General features: G+C 37.3%; 2 protein-coding genes and 1 long non-coding RNA gene across 4 annotated transcripts; 2 read left to right on the forward strand and 1 right to left on the reverse strand.

The window, feature by feature from the left end:
• Positions 1-1,359: 1,359 nt before the first annotated feature.
• On the reverse strand, positions 1,360-6,313 carry LOC145679861 (uncharacterized). Of its 2 annotated transcripts, none has more exons than XR_014130580.1 (3): positions 6,058-6,313; positions 4,759-4,898; positions 1,360-1,577 (listed from the first exon to the last, which is right to left on the reverse strand). It is a non-coding gene; the product is annotated as an uncharacterized LOC145679861 (long non-coding RNA). The 2 variants fall into 2 exon arrangements; XR_014130581.1 differs by lacking the exon at positions 6,058-6,313 and adding an exon at positions 5,467-5,876.
• Positions 6,314-16,116: 9,803 nt separating this feature from the next.
• LOC145679562 (uncharacterized) lies at positions 16,117-16,740 on the forward strand. The gene has a single exon (XM_081750139.1). It carries the CDS (start codon positions 16,117-16,119, stop codon positions 16,738-16,740), a length of 624 nt encoding a protein of 207 aa, XP_081606265.1.
• A 156-nt stretch (positions 16,741-16,896) lies between these two features.
• On the forward strand, positions 16,897-19,443 carry LOC145679563 (uncharacterized). The gene has a single exon (XM_081750140.1). It carries the CDS (start codon positions 16,897-16,899, stop codon positions 19,441-19,443), a length of 2,547 nt encoding a protein of 848 aa, XP_081606266.1.
• Positions 19,444-21,189: the final 1,746 nt, after the last annotated feature.

Consider the following 21,189-nt stretch of genomic DNA (forward strand, 5'->3'; position numbering starts at 1 on the left):
ATGCGGACAAGATACGTTATCAAAAGCAAGAACTGAAATATAGTTCAGTTACTATCAATCACGAAATTTCAATGTCCAAGACGCTCCTCGCAGCCAAAATGGATTACATTATGGCAAAATTCGAGCAAGATTGACATGTTTGACATCGCTAACGATCTAAACATCCATTTACCCAGACGGCCCCTACTACTAACAACTTGGTTTTCTTTCTGGACAATGTAATACAATGAACAATGCGTTTACGCTCTTTCTTTTCCTATCATCTGCATTTTCACATGACAGCAAACCAATATTCACATTCTTTAAACAACACTTTCTCTAATGTCTTCGATAACTGAAGTACAAGATTCAACTTTGCGAGGAAGAAACGGGAAAAAATAATATTAATAAATAATCAATTATTGTGACTATTACTGATAGAGTTACAAGTAAGAATATTTTCAAGTGCACTTTTTCACAAGTATGTTAGGATTACTTTAAATTTTATTTCCCCCTGCAAATTCACACATAATTACTAAGACTATATTTTTAACAAAGAATTACACAAATACATCTATAGCACATACTGGACATATTTTCAAAACTACATTAAAAATCAAATCAAATAGAAACCTCACTTACTCTTTCTCATTAGAAGGGTCCACTGGATCAATAGCGTTATTTCAGGTTTTGACAGGAGGAACAAAATTGTTCACTGACATAAGAGTTTCACGTTTTTCCATTAGAATATTAGTACACAATTTATTAAAAAGCATGTATTTCTCAAACTAAGTGCTAAGTGGGGTGCAATTGCCCCTACCCTTCCCACATGATGCCTCTGCAGTGAATCTGCAAACATTGAAGGCTAAAGCGGTAATCAAGGAAATGGGTAAATTTATCGTTTAATGGAATCTCGTGATTCTGTTCAGTGAAGAAAAACTCTACATGATATGTCGCAAAAGCAAAACGACTCCATATTTTCGGTCACAAAATTGCGGCAAAATACCTAGTCTTGCATTCAGGAATATACAGTAGTTTGTATACAAAAACGTGTATGTATTCACGACGCTTTTTCTTTGTAGCAGTAATACAACCAGAGTTAAGTCTACATGTACAGAGATCAGAAGAAGGTTTTCAGAGAGAGAGAAGCAGGGAATCATTTGGGAAGGACAAGGAGGATAATTACCCTCCTGGGTTTGAGAATCACATGCTCTTCAATAAATTGTATACTAAAATACTAATTCAAAAGGTAAAACTCTTATGTTGATGGACTAACTTACTCCTACCTGGCAAAGTCTGAAATGACGCTACTGAAAAGAAATACTTAAAGATTTAAACATAAATTAACAGGACTTAGTAAAACCAAATGAAAACCATATATTCTTAAATATCTCATCATATTTAATTCTCAAATGATAGTACATGAAATAAAAAAGAAATGACCAGTCTAGTCAATATTCCGTTTATAAACTGACAATGAGTTATTTCATGGAAGTCAAAAATTTGCTACGGATAATCCTTAGAAGTATCATGTTGCTGTATCTTCCCTCGCTTTCCGTGGAATGGATTCAATTTCTGGATTAATTCCAACAAAACACCTGAAATCAGAAACAAATATATTTCGAAACTAGAGAAAAATAGGCAAAACCTATTTTTATTTCTTTCAAGCTGTAAATTGACTTATGTAGCTCTGAGCGCAATATCATGCTTAATGGTGTTTCTCTTATGTCTCTCATATCATTACATTTTCCTTTCCTGTACGATTTTTTAAGACAAACTCTTCTCTGTTTCATAAACAATACTATGAATTATTTATATACCTTTGCATTAACTATTCTATAAATTTACTTAAATTTTGATTAACACTAACCATTCTCATTCTGCACTATTTCACATCCGTGAAGCTGACATAAGAACTGTGGATTAAGATAAATAGAAGTCTCGAAAACAGGTTTGTATTTGTGAAAAACGATTAACAATTTCGCACCATAAAAGGTAATAAGAAATAGTGTATTATCATCAGTATTACAGATTTCACCTAATAGTGCTATCAAACACAAGAAGTGTGTTTTTCAGTTACAAAGGGAAAGCATATGTGTCTGGGATACATAGATATGGACAACATTCATAATCGTACTAAATATGTGAGAGAACCGAATGAGTAAAACTGTGCATTTCACGAACGTCCAACGTGGTGAGATGGTTGCATGCCACATCTAATGTGTAACTGGTTCAGGATACTTAAGCTCTTAAAAAAAAAAAACTCACTTAGGTTGTTGCAGTGAAGAGGAAAAGTGGTGCGACGTTCCTGAACACAAAAGCAGCGTGGACGACCTCGCATTTTGGCCTCCAGAACTGTAGAGCGTTTAAGTGGATTGTTCTATGGAATTGCAATCATCTATCGCCACGCTCACAGTATATCAGGTTCTATTCACCGTAAGTGTTCGGCACAAGAAGTGAAAACTTAGGTCTTATGGCCAAGTAGCTACCCATAAGTAATTTTACTCCGACAAATGTGAAGCCACTTTACTTGGTGTATGGAGCGACGTCACTGGAACACGCAACAAGAGAGAATCGTTATTAACTTGAACTAATCTTGTATACGTCAGTCGTATAGTAACTGCCGAAATTTTCGATAGGAACTCCCGTCTTCATTAAAACACCAACCACTTAACAAAATTATAAATATGTCCGGAAATAAAGTTGTGTGAAAATAAACCTGTTTTGTACCATACAATCTTCAGACTTTAAAGTTTGTGCTCCAGATGACAGTTGATTATTTTAACTCGTTTGTTGTTCAAGTAGTCTTTGTCAAGATTCAAACTAGATTGTTCATTCTTGTACAAAACTATTCATAAACATTCCTCTTAATGAACAAATTTGTTCTGTGTAGCACTTTAATATCATTGACCTATGTTTGAACGCATGAAGATGTTGTGACAAGTCTGAAAGTACCTTATCATCCTCTTTATCGAATCTGGAATACTCTTTGACCTTAGTGGCTATAGGCTTTTCTGTCATATCTATGAAGAACTTTGTTAATACATGTACATTATGAATAATTGTTATCTGGAACTTCAACTATGAAGTGTATGGATTGAATGGTACAATACAGGTTTATTTTCACATCACTTTAGTTCAATTTCGATGCATGGTTAAAAAAATGTGATTGGTTAGTTTGTAGTCTTCATTTCTTTAGGGTGTCGCGGTGGCTCAGTGGTAGAGCGTTCACATCTAGTGCATGGGGTCCTTGGATCGATTCCAGCTCGCGGAAAGTGAGCTTTGTGTTAAACAAACACCGAGTGGGTGGGTTTTCTCGAGATTCTCCTGTTTTCTCCCACTTTCTTCATTCCACAATTTCTTTCATTTCTCCTCATAACCGTCTTCTTTAGCCTAGCCGGCAAAACCACGGGATGTAAAACTCAAAGATTTCATTTCATTTACTTTTATTTATTTGTTGACTTCTTTGTTCAAATATCAGCAAACGACTTCGTTTTAAAAAACCTTTTATTTCATAAAATTATAGACAGAAGTATCGAGAAATTATTGCATACGTATTTTGCAGAAGGTTCGCGTGCTGACTATTCAGCTAACCGGAAGCCCTGTCATATTTATTTCTTCTAATCTTAAAAATTTGATGTGGGATCTACTAATGTTAAGACATTGTTCTTATAAAAGCGAATCATCTCTCTACTGAATCAGGGTCAATTATATAAACGCACTAAGCAACGCTATACTGTAGAATCAAGATAGATGATAGTTAAAATTAACGGACTTTGCTGCTTGCCTCATCTAATATTTCGGCACATATTAACTCTATCTTATCTTCAGCGAAAAGTTGTTTATAATGAAACCCTTGAATAAGTGAAAAAAAGAAAAAAAGTAAATCATTAATATATGGTATGGATGTGTGGTGTTTGGTGAGCAAAATAATTATATATATATATATATATATATATATATATATATATATAAAAGAATGTAAGAAAATATCGCTACAGCATTAGGAATGATTTCAACTTACAGAGTACAGACCGTAATGAAGACAAGCGGATCATAATGTAGCAATTAGTAAACCGAGGTTTTATGTTGACGCACAGCAAAAGGTAACAACTGCCAAGTAGCCACACGATACCATTGTTTCATAATAAGGAAAGAAAAAAAGTTATCAAAGATGTAGTTCAGTTCAGTATGAGCTGTAAATATTTTAAATAATGTATTCATTTTTATAGATAAATTGCCAATCTTTCCATATTATTTGAAATTTTCAGTCTTTCATGATTTTAAAAATTATTCCTTTATAAATACCTAAAGACAAGCATATTTAAAAAAATCCCGTATTTCATAGAAAATTATACTCATAGAAAATTATTTGTTAAAGTTCAAGAGTTGTATTCAAAATGAACACTACCATGCAACTATTTAAACTTATATTAAGAATAAGGATTGAAGAGTAATATTTATTGATAAGTTGTGCCATGCAAAATTTATGAGACAACTGTACATCGGAACATTGAAAATAAGCATGAAACACTTTACGTTAAAGAGAGTTTAACTGTTGCTAAATAACAACGATAACTATAAAAAACAATAATTATTGTATAAAGCAAATGATGTTGGTATGTCTTAGCCAGTAACTCAATATGCTGATTAATATGCCCGATAAATTTCGAATGTTCAGCAAAGCAGTGTATTAAATTGAAAACTTCTTACCAAAAAAAAGTATGTTTACAGGGCTACTGTAAAATTTGTAACCTTAATTCACCTGGCCTTACTCACCTTTTTTTCCTAGCAATCAACTGTTAGAGAAAGGCACGAAAGCGAAGTCATATTCCGATCTCCACTATTTTCATTAACTGGTTAAAATGTGTAACGAAGCCTCCACAGAGGATTTCGAGTTAAGTGCGTGAGAGTAGGACCTGAAATATGAAAAATACGTAAATTTTCAAGGAAAGACATAGTATTTTTTTTTAAATTCACGCTAGATAGTTTAATGTAATATTTTCAGACGTGAAAATCTGCGTGCTGTTGGTACTATTTTCAGCGGATGCATGCTGTCATGAGACATTAGGGTATAATGAGGAAATTCGTTCGGCGTATTCTAAGATGGCAACTCGGTGTTCAATTTCGATTTTGAGTGTTATAAGAATGTGTATTGTGAAGAAAAGAGTTATTATATTTTGTGGACCGGTACGTATTATTGAAATTGAGCAGAAAATATGACCAATGTAGGAAAACATTGAAAATAAAGAAATGTAGAAACAGTTATACGTATATTCAAATGTGTTAATGATATGAGAGAAGTGAGCACATGAAAGGTTATCAGAGGAATTCAAGTCCTCTACCACAAACCAGTTAGTTGTTTATAGTTTCTTAAATGCAGTGTCGGCATTGTACAAATGGTAAAGGTAAGTAATCGTGTGTTAAGAAAACAACCAAATTTATCTAAGTGTTTTCAACGACATCCTTGTTTACGCGAATACCTACCATCGCTGACACGCCTGCTACCTACGCACGCACCCCTTGCTACCACTCGGGCTGCCCTGTCTTGACTCTATTACATGGCATTCGTGCGTTTAATGGCCACCCAGCACAGGTTACTGCAGTTTTATAGCATATGTCCGGACGCAGTATTTACACACAAACGGTAAGGTCCTCTTAAAGTGAATGCGCACCAAGAAACAATTTCTAAGGTAGTGACAGCGAATTTCTTGATAAATAATAAAATTTTAACGTTTATAGGCCTGAAAATACTGGATCTACTCTACGGCACAAAGGCCCAATTTTTTTTCTTGCACTTAAATTGACGGCACACATTACTACTTGCACTAGAACACTTCCGAACGTACTTTTCCTTATGTGATGTTGCATAATATGTGACTTGAACGTCAGTGCGTTATTTGTACACTGAACATGGGATCAAACTTTGGATGCAAAAAACCGAGGTGCTTCATCGGTCAAAACTTTACACAGAAGACGATAATAAAATACTAAAAGAAACTTGAACTCCAATCCGTAAAATATAAGCAATAAAAACCTTATAAATATACTTAAAATAATAGTAATAAATGTACTCACCTATAATGTAAATGAAGAAAACGTATGATCAACAGTCTCTAACGTTGGAATACACACAACAGAAACAATCCCATTACTGGCGAGATTTTTTTTTTTTTTTGTCTTAAATGCTTCAGTTGCGGAAACAACTTTCATTTGTCATAAAAGTATCTTACGACAGTGTCTGCAACCACTAAATATAAGGCTAAAAGTATTTAATAATTCTTCAAATTATTTTGCAATTAAACCAGAAGAAATAATGAAAAACATCTTTGAAAGTTATTTTCTTTCGTATAACTTAATACTCATTCTATTATTCGAAATATGATAACTTCAAACAACTCGAAAGAACTTTTGTCAAATGCTGGATACACTGTTCAAAATTTACAGAAATTTCACCTGAAATGTCAATTCTGGTAAAAGACCTGTAAACTTTACGGTGAATTTTCTGCGAAACCACCTGAATTTTTAAGAGTGCACTATCATCTCCATTAGTACATAATTGTGGGACGATAACTTGAATAACAATGCAGTTTTTTAAAAACTATAACTTCACTTACTACGATTACCTTCAATCATTTGTATTAGCTACATTTCATCGCTGATATCATTGAGGAATTTGTTTAAACCTTTTCGTGGAAAATGTATATTTCTCTTCTATCACTTGTATCCTATCTGCTTTCTCCATTTCTTCATCTCGTGCTTTCTTAAAAGAATAAAATGAATTTGAATTAATGCATCTTTTACAAATATCTAAGTTGTATTCTTTGCATTTTATACCATATAATGGAACATCGTTGTTTGGGGACCAACAAAAATTTAGAGGGATAGGCCCCTTACCCTTCTTTTATTGCTTGCCTATCCCATACTAAACCTTCGTAGTACATAGAGAGTGACACGAAAATCCTTCCAAGAATTGCGTTCGTCTTCCAAATACTGTAAAATGGCGATTTATTGATTGAATTATAATAAGTTTCGTTGTTCAGAGTAGTGCTGTATTATATACGTATCTACCTTGAATTTACAAATGTGTTTCTTTATTATTACTACAAACAAGCAAACAACAATCTTCATTATCAACATGTGCTATGGGAAAAGACAAACGTCATCACCAACCTAAAGATCTAAGAGGACTCAAGATTATAAAGTACATAATAACCACAACTTATTCGAAGGCATTAATTCCAGTTAGTTATTCCTATCTCTTAACTTTCCTGAATCTCTGAGATTTTAATCTCTCTTAGCTTGCCTGGAACTCTGCGGGACATAAGCCAAACCTCTTAGCTTGCCTAGAGCTCTAAAGTTCCTTGCTCACTTAGCTTACCAGGAGCAATGTAGTGATCTTTCCCTTGGCTGCCTATGCTTGGGGACCATCCATTTATTAGCCAAATCCATTAAAAGAAACTTATTTTAGTCTTCAAAACACAGTTATGTTAATTTATGCTGTATTTATATATAATATTTCTTGATAAAAAAAAAGTCGTGGAAGAAAGTTAAAAAAATTTTAGTACTAATTACTCTACCCACTGATCTCCCGTATACGCTCCTTTCTCCGTAAATTTAAGACTGTACTATAAAATTCGCAATTGGGTATACCGCGTATATAACCCTACATACAAAATAATTGATTAGGTTGACGAAAGAATCTGTCACTCTTGCTGTACGCACCAGAAAGTGGAAGATCAAACCTATAACGAAATACTGGTTTTACTTTAGCTTTGCTCATAATGGAGCTCAATAGATGACAGAGCAAATCATAAAAGTTTAAATCTATTAATATCTTTTCTATTAACCTTTAAAATTATTTTAAAATCCCAGAAATTAAGAAAAACTATTATTGTAACCACCATGTCTTGTTGTCTTGTACACTGTCTCGGTAAAATGTATAATTTGCCCCTTATTTTTCACGTGACACTGAATAGATTTATACATTTGGATATTTGAAAACGTCTACCGTCAGTAAAGTTAGGTTGGACAGAATTTTTTAAGGTTCTCCTATTATTTTTGTTTCAATTGTTTGATTACCGTGTCTATTGAATAAGGGGCAGTAATCTATACGCTATTCGCTTCGCCACGAAGGAGCTCTTTGACACTGAAATATCGGCCCCTGATAATAAGCCATTCTTGGCATACAGTACCATCTATGGAAGAAATAATTAGTGAGTTTCAACTGTCTAACTACGTGAGTTTGTTGGAAGCAGTTATTTGGATCAGTCGCTATGCGTTGATCTCGCGCGTTGTATGATAATGCTGTTCTTGCAAAATGCCATAGTGAAATACTGTGGCTTCCAGAAGATTCAGCACCCGTCCTACAGTCCACTTTACTACTACTGTGTAGGGGATGGCAGCAGGACCGGATTGAGGGGGGCTGTAACCCCGAACTTCCAGGTGGAGAGGGGCCTCCACTTTGATCAAAATCTCAACTGACTGTCTAAAATGAATCATGAAGATACAATCATCATAAAATAAAATATGACCACAAATATTGAACATATTCCTTTAACTTTTCTACTGTAATTTCACAGAAATATATTAGATGTATTCATCAGGGGCCACATATTTATTTTAGCACCGGGCCTCGAGATGGGGTAGGCCTACAACAGCCCTGGATGTCATCCACACAACTCAGAAAAAATCGTGAAAATTTCTGGATTTAGAGCTAACAAGCCCATCTCAGGATATTGTAAAATAAACATTTAGAGCTAACGTAATGGGATCGACACGTGGATTGGTTTGAACAATGAAATCCTACACTTTCATAGAATACAGATTGTGATGTTTGAAGGGTGACAGAAAAGGGGATGTTGTAAGGAAATGGACGAGATCTATACAGTACCTGCTAAACTTGGTAGACGATCTTTCGTGAATAATTTTCTCATCGTATTGAAATCTATCCTCTGGAATATGGGACTATTGACGGCCAGACAGCTTCAAACAAACTTCGGCTTGGAGACAACTCAATTGAATTGGATTCAGAATGGGAAACCCCTTTCAACAGGAATATTTTAAAATAAGAAAATCATAATTGTCTTAAGAATATATAACTTACGAACGACTGCTGAAAAATTCGTTGCCCAACCCAGGAGTGCAGGTACAAGGATCAAATTGAACAGTTCTAAAGAATGTATTTTGTTCAACCAAATACAAATTTCCATATTAATAAGCAAATTCCTATTGTGTTTTTCAGACCCCTGAGGTGATGATCACGAACATTGAGATCATGGCTATCATCAAATATTTGTTCCACAACTAACGTCACAAAGGCAAAATCATAAGGAAATCAGTGAAATACTATACGACCCTCCTCAGTCATATTCAGTGGCGAGAAAATGGGTGACAAAGTTTAAATGTGGTGATTTCTCATTAGATGATGCTCCAGGTATAACACTCCCATAAAGATTCCGGAGAGAGGAAAAATATAAACAAACTTACTCAACCTTCCTCAATAGGGCGAATTGGGCAGAGGCCATTCCAAATAACTGATTTTGCGATAAGCTCAGCTTAAACCTATTGAACCCTTACCTTTTCAATAATAAATCAGTAGGATTCTCACCCTCTCAATGGCTCAGCTAAATTATTATCCAATTTAAACAATAGGAGAAAACAGTTATAGGACTATATAACAAGAAATAATAACATACCACCATTCAATTATAACAACTTTATTACAAAAATATGATGAATAACAATCAGTTTATTCTAAAAAAGATCATCTGGAAAATCAAGTAAATAGAGTTTCGCCGATCGACTAGAATTATATGCTTGAAAGTTTAATATGCAAATATTTTTCGTATTAACACCTCAATTTATCCTTTCTTTCTCCTCTAAAAATTTAAATACAAGTATGATAATATTGTGAATCCAAACCTAACTAGGGAACAATTCAAATCCTAGCTATTAACAATTTAAATTTTTATTTGAAAATATACTACTAACTGGGGGTATCCTACTTCAGTCTTTACCTTCAGATTTTTGGATTAATAATATTAAACAAACATTGTTCAATTTTTTTCTCTATAGGAAGTTACTCACTTCAGACTACTTTCTAACGGTTAAGCAGTAATCTCATACATTCAATGAACTGGGATCGTTTCGCTATACGATACATATCAGGAATAAAAAATAATTGTAATAAATATTGACTCAATATTAAAATAATATTTTTAGCTGTGACACAATAGTATCTTCCTTCATTAGCTGAAACAAAAACTAGGATCCAGCTGAGCATTACTTAACAGGATAATTGAGTCGATGGATTACGATTTAAGTATCGGAATATCGGAATTAACGGTCGTAATTCCAGTTATAGGAAACAAACTAAATCACAACCAGACAGCTAGAATAACAATTTCCCTGAACATTGACAATTACACATACAGAAAATTGTTCTAATTCTCACCTTTCAGGGTCTTCGGTTAAACTTCTTACCCAACTATTACCCTGGACTAACCTCCCGGGTGAAAACAAGACTGACTTCTGCAACCAAAATCTAGCCGAATTTTAAACTGCCTAGACAGCTCACACTTTCACAAAGCACAATCACACGGTTTCTTGAGTGATAGATTGCGCTTTATGCGGAAATACTAATTGGAGAAATCCAATTTGCTTCGATTAATTGACAAAAAATACCAGTTAATTAAATTATTAGTCTATTAATATCATTCATTTGCCATTAATATTTCTTTAACTAGACCGGTTAGTCGCACTAGCATTCGACTGAACAAACATGTTACTTTCACTTCACTTTTTTCTCTCTTCTTTTCTTTTCCTTGTGGTTCATCCATTGGTTGAATTACAGAGGGTGGTTTCCCACCACATGTAAAATTGACTTCAATCGCACCAACTCAATAGTTTTGGAAAGTAAAAGCTTTGCTTTGGCCGTAGATGGAGCAAGATTATCCAGCAATATAGGTGGAATTAAATTTTTTGATTACTACATTACTATACATACTACAATACTACATTAGATTACTAAAAATGTATATAGCTCAAATTCGAGGGGGGAATTGTCTCCTTCCCTCCCCCAAATGACGAATTAGCAGTGTTATCTCAGTGAATATCTGTGGAACTTGGTAGTAACTCTAGTTGAGGCGTTAATATGAAAAAGTTCGAGCAATTACGTACAGATGTAAAGGTGAGGGACAATTTTGTTCATCCATGCACCAAGTTTTACACGTGGTTTCATGGTTTTGATAGAATGTTATTATAAGGGGAAATTAAAGCTATGTCGCATTGCCAACAATTCTATGTATTATTTCCAACATATCTAAAGTTGTATCTATACTAACAAAGTCCCCACAGTCTTGGGGAAGACACCAACCGGTGTAACTGCGTTAGTACAAGATGTCCTGTCACACTGTGTAGTCATCGTAAATGTTCTACAGGCTTGGACAGGGATCCATGTTATTTTCGAGTTCGAACATCAGTAGTCAGATGGGGGGCTCAGTGGTTGAGAGCTTACTTCTGGTTTCTGAGATCCCTGACTCGTTCTCCGACCAAGTAACTTTGTGGTGGACAACATCGAGTCCGTGGGTTTTGTGGGGTATTCCCGTTTTCTCCCACTTTCCTATTCTACCAATTATTCCATCATCATTCACGTGCCTTAATCATTGTCTCCCTTAGCCTAAAGAACGTAATCGTAGGACGTTAGATTGAAATGTATCATAAATTGTAAAACCGTTCCTTTCCTCTCGTAAGGTGTACACACTTTCAGGCCTCTTGAAAGCGTCCAGCAAAAGCAGTGAGAAAAATACCCTTTAAACGTCTAAAGAAATCTTCCCGAAGATAAAAGTTTCCAAATTTTATTCAACTGAAAAGATAACGCCTCATTTGAAGTATTGTTATTTGAGACAAAGCTCTCTAAATAGATAATTAAACTCAATGCAAGAAACACCGAATTGAAAGATGAAAAGAGAGAAGTTCTATTTAGTTATGAGATGTGCAAATCTCAAAGAGCAAGAAGACTACTAAACCTTTAAACACATACTTGGTTTTCCTCGACACTTACGCTAACACATTTAAAAAATTACTTGCAATAAATAACTTGTTTTCAAAAAAATCCGAACACATTACTATATGGTTAAAAAAATCCGCTTGGACGAATTTTTCAGTAACTAAAAAAAATTGTCTTGGGAAAAGTGGACACTTTGTAACTATGCACCAATGAAAAGTGCGCTGTCGGACAATTGTTAAAAGTTCTGGACGTGACAAATAACATAATCAGTCCATCATAAGACCAACTATTTTAAGCAAATGATCATTTCAGAGTCATCTGTATGGAAACTATGTCGCTGTAGTAACTGAAAAACGAAAAAAATTGAATTGAACAAAATTGAACAAGAGAATTCAATCTTTAAGTTTGAATAATAGTTTATTGTAAAAATGAATATTTATTTTCAAAAATTCAATATGTGAAAGCAATGTGTAATAAAATATTTGTACTAATAATGATTAAAGACAATTCCTAAAGGCAGATAATCAATTTTGACAGTTGTAAGTGATACATTTGTAGGTCCTACATTAATTATGTAGACTACTTTTATTGAACATATTAAAGTAGTGATGTATCTCACTCGCGAGTGAGCTGACTCTTCTGACTAACTCTTTTGCATGAGTGAGTGAGTCGTTGTTCACTAGAAATGAGCAACGATTCTTCGAGAGTCGTTACTTTTCGAGAATCGTTGTTCTTCGGGAGTCGTTGTTCTTTGGGAGTCATGGTTCTTCGGGAGTCGTGGTTCGTCATTATTCTTCGGGAGTCGTTGTTCGTCATTGTTCTTCGGGAGTCGTGGTTCTTCAGGAGTCATGGTTCTTTTTAAACCACTGTTCTCTGGAAGGGACGATTCTTTAGGAGTGACAATGTTTGGAGAACGTGAATCTTGTACGTCGCTCACTCGCGAACCGCGCTCTTGCTTTTTAATCTTGTTGGTTGATTCAATCAGTTGCTGTTTTGGAGGGGTAGCTTCACTGGTTCTCACTATAGCGTGCGCCTCTTCAGTCGAGTTCGGCAAATGTGCGTTGCCTTAGTGTATTTGCACCTCTGGCATGAATAAATTAAAAAGAGTACCAACAACGTAAATGTTTAGCAATTATATGTGACAGTTGGACTCACATTGATATTTTACATATAAAGCGTAAACTTTTAACTATCAATTAAAATCGTATCTGCAGAATGGGGGAGTAGGTCAAGTACGTAAAAGCCCTAAAGAGCCGGTTCTTTCCTGTTCCCTGGATCCGCCCTTGCAATCGCACATAGACAATTGAATATTCAGTTGAGAGATTAATGAAAACGAGAGTAGTAGAGATTAGTCTCTCCGCGTTTGTTCGTACATCACTATTGTGCAACTGTTAGTTTTAAACAAAAGTATGTGTTGTACAATTCTTAAGGGAAATGGTATGTTAAAATGAGCACACGTAATTCAAATAAATTCGTAACAATTACAGTAAATTTTAAATATATTTTATAATAGGGAACAATTGATCCCGATTGTCTTAGTTCATTATTTTCGTTGCAAAAGATAATTTCAGCTTAAATAACGAAGGTCTACTTAAGGGTATTTTAAGATACTTTTATAATATAGACCTTGTTAGTATTTTCTTATTTCCCTTCAAAATAGTGTGTTTTCTTGACCCAAAGATGGCATTGGAATGCATTTTTTTGTAAACAGTCCCTGTTTCCAACTTTCACCCCAAAGACAACCGTTAAGGATGGGAGAAGGGGGAAGAAGTGTCCTCGCCGGAGCGAAGAGGGTTCGTCGCGAGGAACAGAAGTGAGCATGATGGACAATGTGAGTGCGCGAGTGGTTTGTGTGAGTGAAATTAGCATTTTAACATAGACAAACAATCAAAGTTCTCATAAAACATCTTGCAATACAAAATTGTGTATCAAGAGCAATCAGCGTATAGGCTTATTCAGCCATCAAGGGCAATAGTGCAAGACAATGATTTTTTAACACGTCAATTTCGTGTTTCAATTATAAACAATCTATCAAGTGAAGCAATAGATGCAATTATATATTGGTTTAACTTTATTAATTATTAATCTACAATCATATATTTCTTTAATTAACTTATATCTTTATTCAACTATTTATATATGTGATAAATTAAATTACTATTGAATGAGAATGCGATCATTATTCAACTTGCGTATCCGTGGATGAACCTCCTATGGAAATACAGTTCTGTTATAATTTAACAGTGGTCCTCCAACTATTGCTAATCAACCAGACATACCAAACACAACAAACATTGGTCCTACCAGGGCCGGATACGCGAGTGGAGCTAGAACTCGTTAGTGTGTTGACAGTTTTAGTGGACAAATTAATTCAGTGCATTAGAAAAAACAATATGGCGGCGTACGTGAGCGTCGGGTAGAGCATTTCCCGCGCGTCAGTGTCAGTGCGGTGGTGCCACATCACACCCAGGTCGGAGAGAAGAGGTCCAGGATTGCAGCAGCAGAGCAGCATCCAGGCAGCAGCTTTACAACCAAAGGTCAGTAAGTATTTATCTGGCTCGTCCTGTATTTTCCTTGCTTGTTAAATCAAATTTAGAAATGAGTGAGACACAACGCCTGTTACGCCAACGCGCTGCGTACAAAGGGAAAATTTCGCGCATACAGACATTTATAAATGAATTTGATGAAGCCCAACAAAATGTAGAAGACATAAAGGCACGGGTGGAGCATCTGGACAGGGTGTGGTTAAAACTGCAAGAAATACAAGATGTCATTGAAATCGAACAAGAGGATGATACCGACAACACAGGGGTAGAAATCGAAAACTTGTATTTCGGTGTAAAAGCACAATTACAAACGCTTCTGTCGAAACAAGAACATAAGAATCAGTCTTCAGATCATGACGCATCAAGAGCTAGTACACACACACAGATAAAGTTGCCCGCGATTGAGATTCCTCACTTTGACGGGGATTACAAACAGTGGCTTCCCTATGAAGACACATTCAGATCACTCATACACAATAATAAAGACATTGCCGCTATTCAAAAACTGCAGTATTTGAGATCATCTTTGAAAGGGGAAGCGCTAAAATTAGTACAAAATCTGCCCATCACAGAAGCAAATTACACTGTAGCATGGAAATTACTGTCAGACAGGTACTCAAATAAACCGCTAATAGCTGCATCGTACATTCAAGAAATTCTTAACATACGTCAGGTGCAAAAAGAAAACGCAGCAGAACTCAGGGAGTTTGTAAACACCGCGGCAAGCAACATGAACGCATTACAAGCGCTCAAAACAGATGGTCAACTATTAGACATCATTCTTATTCAACACTTTGTGTCACGATTAGACAATAACAGTAGAAAAGCATGGGAGCTACGCAAAATTGAAACACCATTTCCCACGCTTGACGAATTCCTGTCATTTTTGGAGAAAAGATGCCAAGGGTTGGAAACAATGACTGCGAACACAAGTGAAGTAAAGGGGGCAAGGATACATCAATCTCAAACAAAGGGTGTTAAGGGCAATCATACGAAGGCGTATGTGTCCACAGTTTCTCGTGCATGCCAGTTTTGCAAGGAAGCTCATCCTATATTTGCATGCCAATCATTTATTAAAGCGAGTGACAAACAAAAGAATGAGTGCGTTCGCAAGAATAATCTCTGTATTAACTGTTTGCGGGTAAATCATCGAGCAAGCGAATGCAAATCAAGTTTGTGCAAAAAATGCGGCAAGAAGCACAATACATTGTTGTTACATATAATAAACAATCAAGCGAGTCATCTTCTTCAGAGGGAAGAAAGGCAGAGAATAACAGAAGCAGCAACACGCCCAATGGAGACCAAGAGGAACAAGATAATGTTCAGGGTTCATATTGCACGCTTAAAGGGTTGCATACGTCACAGGTGTTACTCTCCACGGCCATGGTGAAGGTTAAGGACAGCAATGGACAGTGGATTACATGTCGGGGCCTCCTGGACAGCGCATCCCAGAGCCACTTCATTTCGGAGACATTGGTCCAGCGCCTGCGTCTCAAGAAGCATAGAAGACACATACCCATCCAAGGCATAAACGATGCTGCGTCAGAAGCACGGTTTTGTGTTGACATCGCACTACAGTCAATGGTGACGTCATATCAGGCAAACATCAGTTGTTCAGTGTTGCCACGCATCACTGGAAATTTACCGGCGGAAAGAGTGGACCGCAAAAATTGGAAAATCCCAAAGAATATAGCACTGGCGGATCCCACTTTCAACGTTCCAGGGAAGATCGACTTGTTGTTGGGTGCGGAAGTATTCTTCAGGATACTCAAAGCGGAACGGAAGTTGCTGGGAGAAGAGCTTCCGGTACTACAAGACACACAGCTGGGTTGGGTCATCGCAGGAAGCATCCCATCAGAATGCCAAAGAAACAGTCCAGTGACGTCATTCTTCACCAGAACCGAAGACAATCTTCACGATCAACTTCGTCGTTTTTGGGAGCTGGAAGAAGTGTTCACCAACCCTCGGACCGCCGAAGAGTCAGCATGTGAAACGCATTTCCAGAAAAATTTTGTGCGAGACGAGACAGGCAAATTTGTGGTTCGTTTGCCATTGCGTGAAGACAGATCTGTACTTGGTGACTCATTGCAACAAGCAACAGTTAGACTACAACAACTGGAGCGGAAACTGAAGCGTCAACCCGAGCTACAAGCAGCATATGTGAATTTTCTTGAGGAATATGAGCAATTGGGACACATGAATTAAATTCAAGAATCGAAGTTAAGAGAAGAAAACAAGGGAGCAGCCTTTTACCTACCACATCACGCCGTGTTCAAACCCAGTAGTACCACAACGAAGGTCCGCGTGGTGTTCGATGCGTCAGCCAAATCTACAAGTGGCAAGTCACTAAATGATATTCTCATGGTGGGGCCTACGTTGCAGCAAGATCTGTTTTCCATTGTATTGCGATTTCGTGCCCACCCTATAGTGTTTACTGCTGACGTAGAGAAAATGTACCGCGCCATTAGAGTACATCCCGATGACACATCATTGCAACGTATTCTATGGCGAAGATCACCTGAAGAACCAATTCGAACATTCGAGCTTCAGACCGTAACCTATGGCATGGCTTCGTCATCATTTTTAGCTACAAGATGCTTGCAACAGCTGGCGGAAGAGAAATCACATTTATTCCCTCAGGCATCGAAAATATTAAAAGAAGATTTTTTCATGGACGATCTCGCAAGCGGTGCGAGCAGCACAGAGGAGGCCTTAATGCTACAAGCAGAACTCATTTCTTTGCTTCAAGGGGGAGGATTCAACTTACGGAAATGGTGTTCAAATAGTGCAGCTTTGTTGGAAGCCATTCCGCCAGAAAATCGAGAAGTTGAATTTCCCATCCATTTTCAAGATGTGGAGGGCGTCAATACATTAGGTCTATCCTGGCATCCAGGCAAGGTCAAATTTTTCATCAAACATCGGCCATCAGACTTCATTGAAAATTCAAGTAGCATCACCAAGCGACAGGTGGCGTCTGTGGTGGCGACTATCTTTGATCCACTAGGTTTGATAAGCCCAGTAGTAATCACATACAAGTGTTTTCTGCAAAAATTGTGGTTAGAACCAATCACGTGGGATGATGAACTACCACCAGAACTTCACGCAAGATGGCAACACTTGCAGCAGCAATTAGCATTCATTAAAGATATTCAAGTAGATCGTTTCGTTTTAGTGGAAGGAGAACCAGTCAGCATTGAACTATGTGGTTTTGCGGACAGCAGCGAATCAGCTTATGGCGCATGTATCTACGTACGATCAACGAATCAAAATGGCCAAACAAAAACACAATTGCTGTGTGCGAAATCACGAGTAGCACTGCTAAAGAAAATCACATTAGCCCGTCTAGAATTGTGTGCAGCATTGGTACTCGCAACTTTACTTCATAAAATTCTGCCTGTGCTACAGTTCAAGATAGACAACATTTATTTGTGGTCTGATTCCCAAATTGTGCTTGCTTGGTTATCGTCACCGCCCACAAGATGGAAACCATTTGTTGCGAACAGAGTTGCCCAAATACAGGACATGACTCAAATCAGCGACTGGCAACACTGCCGATCAGCAGACAACCCTGCGGATATGATCTCTCGTAGTGTCAAACCTGCTTCCATTCAGGACCAAAAGATCTGGTGGGAGGGGCCTCCATGGTTGTCACAGCCCAAAGAAACATGGCCTTCTTCAGGAAAGAAATCCAACATTCAAGACGTTCCCGAAGCAAGAGAAAAAACAGTTGTAGCTTTGACTACACAAGAGCCTCAGGATGACGTCATCAGCAAGTTTTCCGGGCTAACGAAGCTAGTGCGAGTGATAGCTTACTGTCGCCGTTTCATGCACAATGCAAGAAGGGAAAGCGAACGAAAGACAGGCAACCTATCAACGAGTGAACTAAACAATTCGCTACAGCTGTGTATCAGATTAGTGCAACAAAAGGAGTATAAGCAAGAAATCAAGGACATTAGTGCAGGTCGTCAAATCTCAGCACGTAGCCCTCTCAAAAATTTGTGCCCTCTACTGGATGAGAACCAAGTGCTACGAGTGGGTGGAAGGTTAGAAAACAGTAACCTTCCCTATGAAGGAAAGCATCCAGCCATTATTCCTTCAAATTCGCATCTGGCAACACTGATTTTGGAAAATGAGCATAAAAGGCATCTTCACGCTGGGTTACAATTATTAATATTCTCTGTGCGTCAACGATACTGGATCCCGAAGTGTCGTCAATTAGCAAAGAAAATTATTCATCATTGTGTGACATGTGTTCGTCTCAAGGCATCACCTGTAACTCAACAAATGGGACAATTGCCGTCTCATAGAGTACGGCCAGCACCAACGTTTTTAAATTGTGCGGTCGATTATGCAGGGCCAATAAACATTAAATCAACTTTCAGAAGCAAATCGCTCAAAAAATGTTATATAGCAGTATTTGTTTGTATGTCTACAAGAGCCATACATTTGGAAGCGGTCAGTGACCTCACAACGGAATCTTTCTTTGCAGCCATGAGAAGATTCATAGCAAGAAGAGGCAAATGCAGTAATATTTACAGCGATAATGGCAAAACATTTGTGGGTGCAAATAATGCGCTTAAAGAACTATACAAGATGTTACGAGAGGACGCATTTCGAAAAGGGGTGGAGGAGTTCACATCTTCGGAAGGTGTACAATGGCATTTCATCCCGGCGCAATCTCCGCACTTCGGGGGATTGTGGGAGGCAGGAGTGAAATCTATGAAGCATCATCTCGTCAGAACTACAAAGGGCGCGACATTGACCTTTGAAGAACTTTGTACGCTCTTAGCGCAAATTGAGGCGTGTCTCAACTCTCGTCCTATAACAAAAATGAACGACGACCCAAGCGATACAAACATTTTAAGCCCCGGTCATTTCCTAAGGCCAACCTCTCACCTCTATCCCTGAGCCAGACATAACTGACCTTCCTAACAACAGACTAGACCGTTGGCAGCAAACGCAAAAATATTTACAAGTGATTTGGAAGCGGTGGTCGAAGGAATACCTGAACGGACTCCAGCAGAGAAACAAGTGGTATTTCCAAAAGAACAATATAACCCCAGGTACTATCGTATTGTTGAAGGAAGCAAACATTCCTCCTTTGTCATGGCGCTTAGGTGTAATTGAAGAAGTGCATCTGGGTAAAGACTCGCTAGTGAGAGTTGTTACTGTACGAACGGCAAGCGGCATTTATAAACGTGCAGTGAATAAACTGGTTCCATTACCTTCCCCAGTTTCTTCCCATCAGTGACAATTATGTGTGAACGTGTGTCATTGTTTGTTGGTCGCTATCCGACCAAGAGGGGGGAGTATGTTAGTATTTTCTTATTTCCCTTCAAAATAGTGTGTTTTCTTGACCCAAAGATGGCATTGGAATGCATTTTTTTGTAAACAGTCCCTGTTTCCAACTTTCACCCCAAAGACAACCGTTAAGGAAGGGAGAAGGGGGAAGAAGTGTCCTCGCCGGAGCGAAGAGGGTTCGTCGCGAGGAACAGAAGTGAGCATGATGGACAATGTGAGTGCGCGAGTGGTTTGTGTGATTGAAATTAGCATTTTAACATAGACAAACAATCAAAGTTCTCATAAAACATCTTGCAATACAAAATTGTGTATCAAGAGCAATCAGCGTATAGGCTTATTCAGCCATCAAGGGCAATAGTGCAAGACAATGATTTTTTAACACGTCAATTTCGTGTTTCAATTATAAACAATCTATCAAGTGAAGCAATAGATGCAATTATATATTGGTTTAACTTTATTAATTATTAATCTACAATCATATATTTCTTTAATTAACTTATATCTTTATTCAACTATTTATATATGTGATAAATTAAATTACTATTGAATGAGAATGCGATCATTATTCAACTTGCGTATCCGTGGATGAACCTCCTATGGAAATACAGTTCTGTTATAATTTAACAGTGGTCCTCCAACTATTGCTAATCAACCAGACATACCAAACACAACAAACAGACCTATATGGAAATTCTTAAGACTGTGATGTACAAAATTCAAAACGTATTTCCCGTAAGTTGTATCTACAACATAACTGAATTTTATGGAAGCACACACGGTTGGGATGGGTGGAACCGATGCCCCTGTTAGAGTTTTCTGTACATAAAACAGTTTTTAAACCGCAATGTTATGTTATTGACAAAATACGTCTATTATATAAAAGTGACAAGAATCTTGTAATCACGCCAAGAGAAAACACTTGAACCATTTAAAATTAATTTTTGAAATAGTTATTAACACCTACTTCGAATCAAGTTTTTATCATGTTACTTTGATTTGATTCAGGTCCGTTTCCACGGGGGCACGGGAACCGGGCCACTTCTAAATTTTTACTGTCTCCCCTAAAATTTTCACGGTAGGCTTGCAAATGACCTATCATATGGTGATGAAATATAATATGGTTGGATCGCCCTCCCTAACATCCACGGAGCACCACTACATTTTTGGGCTGGCTACGGGCCTGATTTGATTTGGTTTTGAGTCTAGCGTCTTTTCAGTAGCGAGGCACTGTAGCTCAGTGGTAAAGCGTTTACCTCTGATGCGTGGGGTCCCTGTTCGCTCCCCGGCCAAGTAAGTTCGTGGTAGACATCATGTCCGTGGGTTTTCTCAAGTACTCCGTTTCCTCCCACTTTC

This window comes from Thermobia domestica, chromosome 2 (assembly GCF_964235325.1).
Source record: "Thermobia domestica chromosome 2, izTheDome1.hap1.1, whole genome shotgun sequence".
Taxonomy (NCBI): domain Eukaryota; kingdom Metazoa; phylum Arthropoda; class Insecta; order Zygentoma; family Lepismatidae; genus Thermobia; species Thermobia domestica.

Excerpts from the sequence above, each read along its gene's own strand:
- LOC145679562 (XM_081750139.1), top strand. The coding sequence starts at position 16,117 with ATGGTGACGTCATATCAGGCAAACATCAGTTGTTCAGTGTTGCCACGC.
- LOC145679563 (XM_081750140.1), top strand. The coding sequence starts at position 16,897 with ATGGTGGGGCCTACGTTGCAGCAAGATCTGTTTTCCATTGTATTGCGA.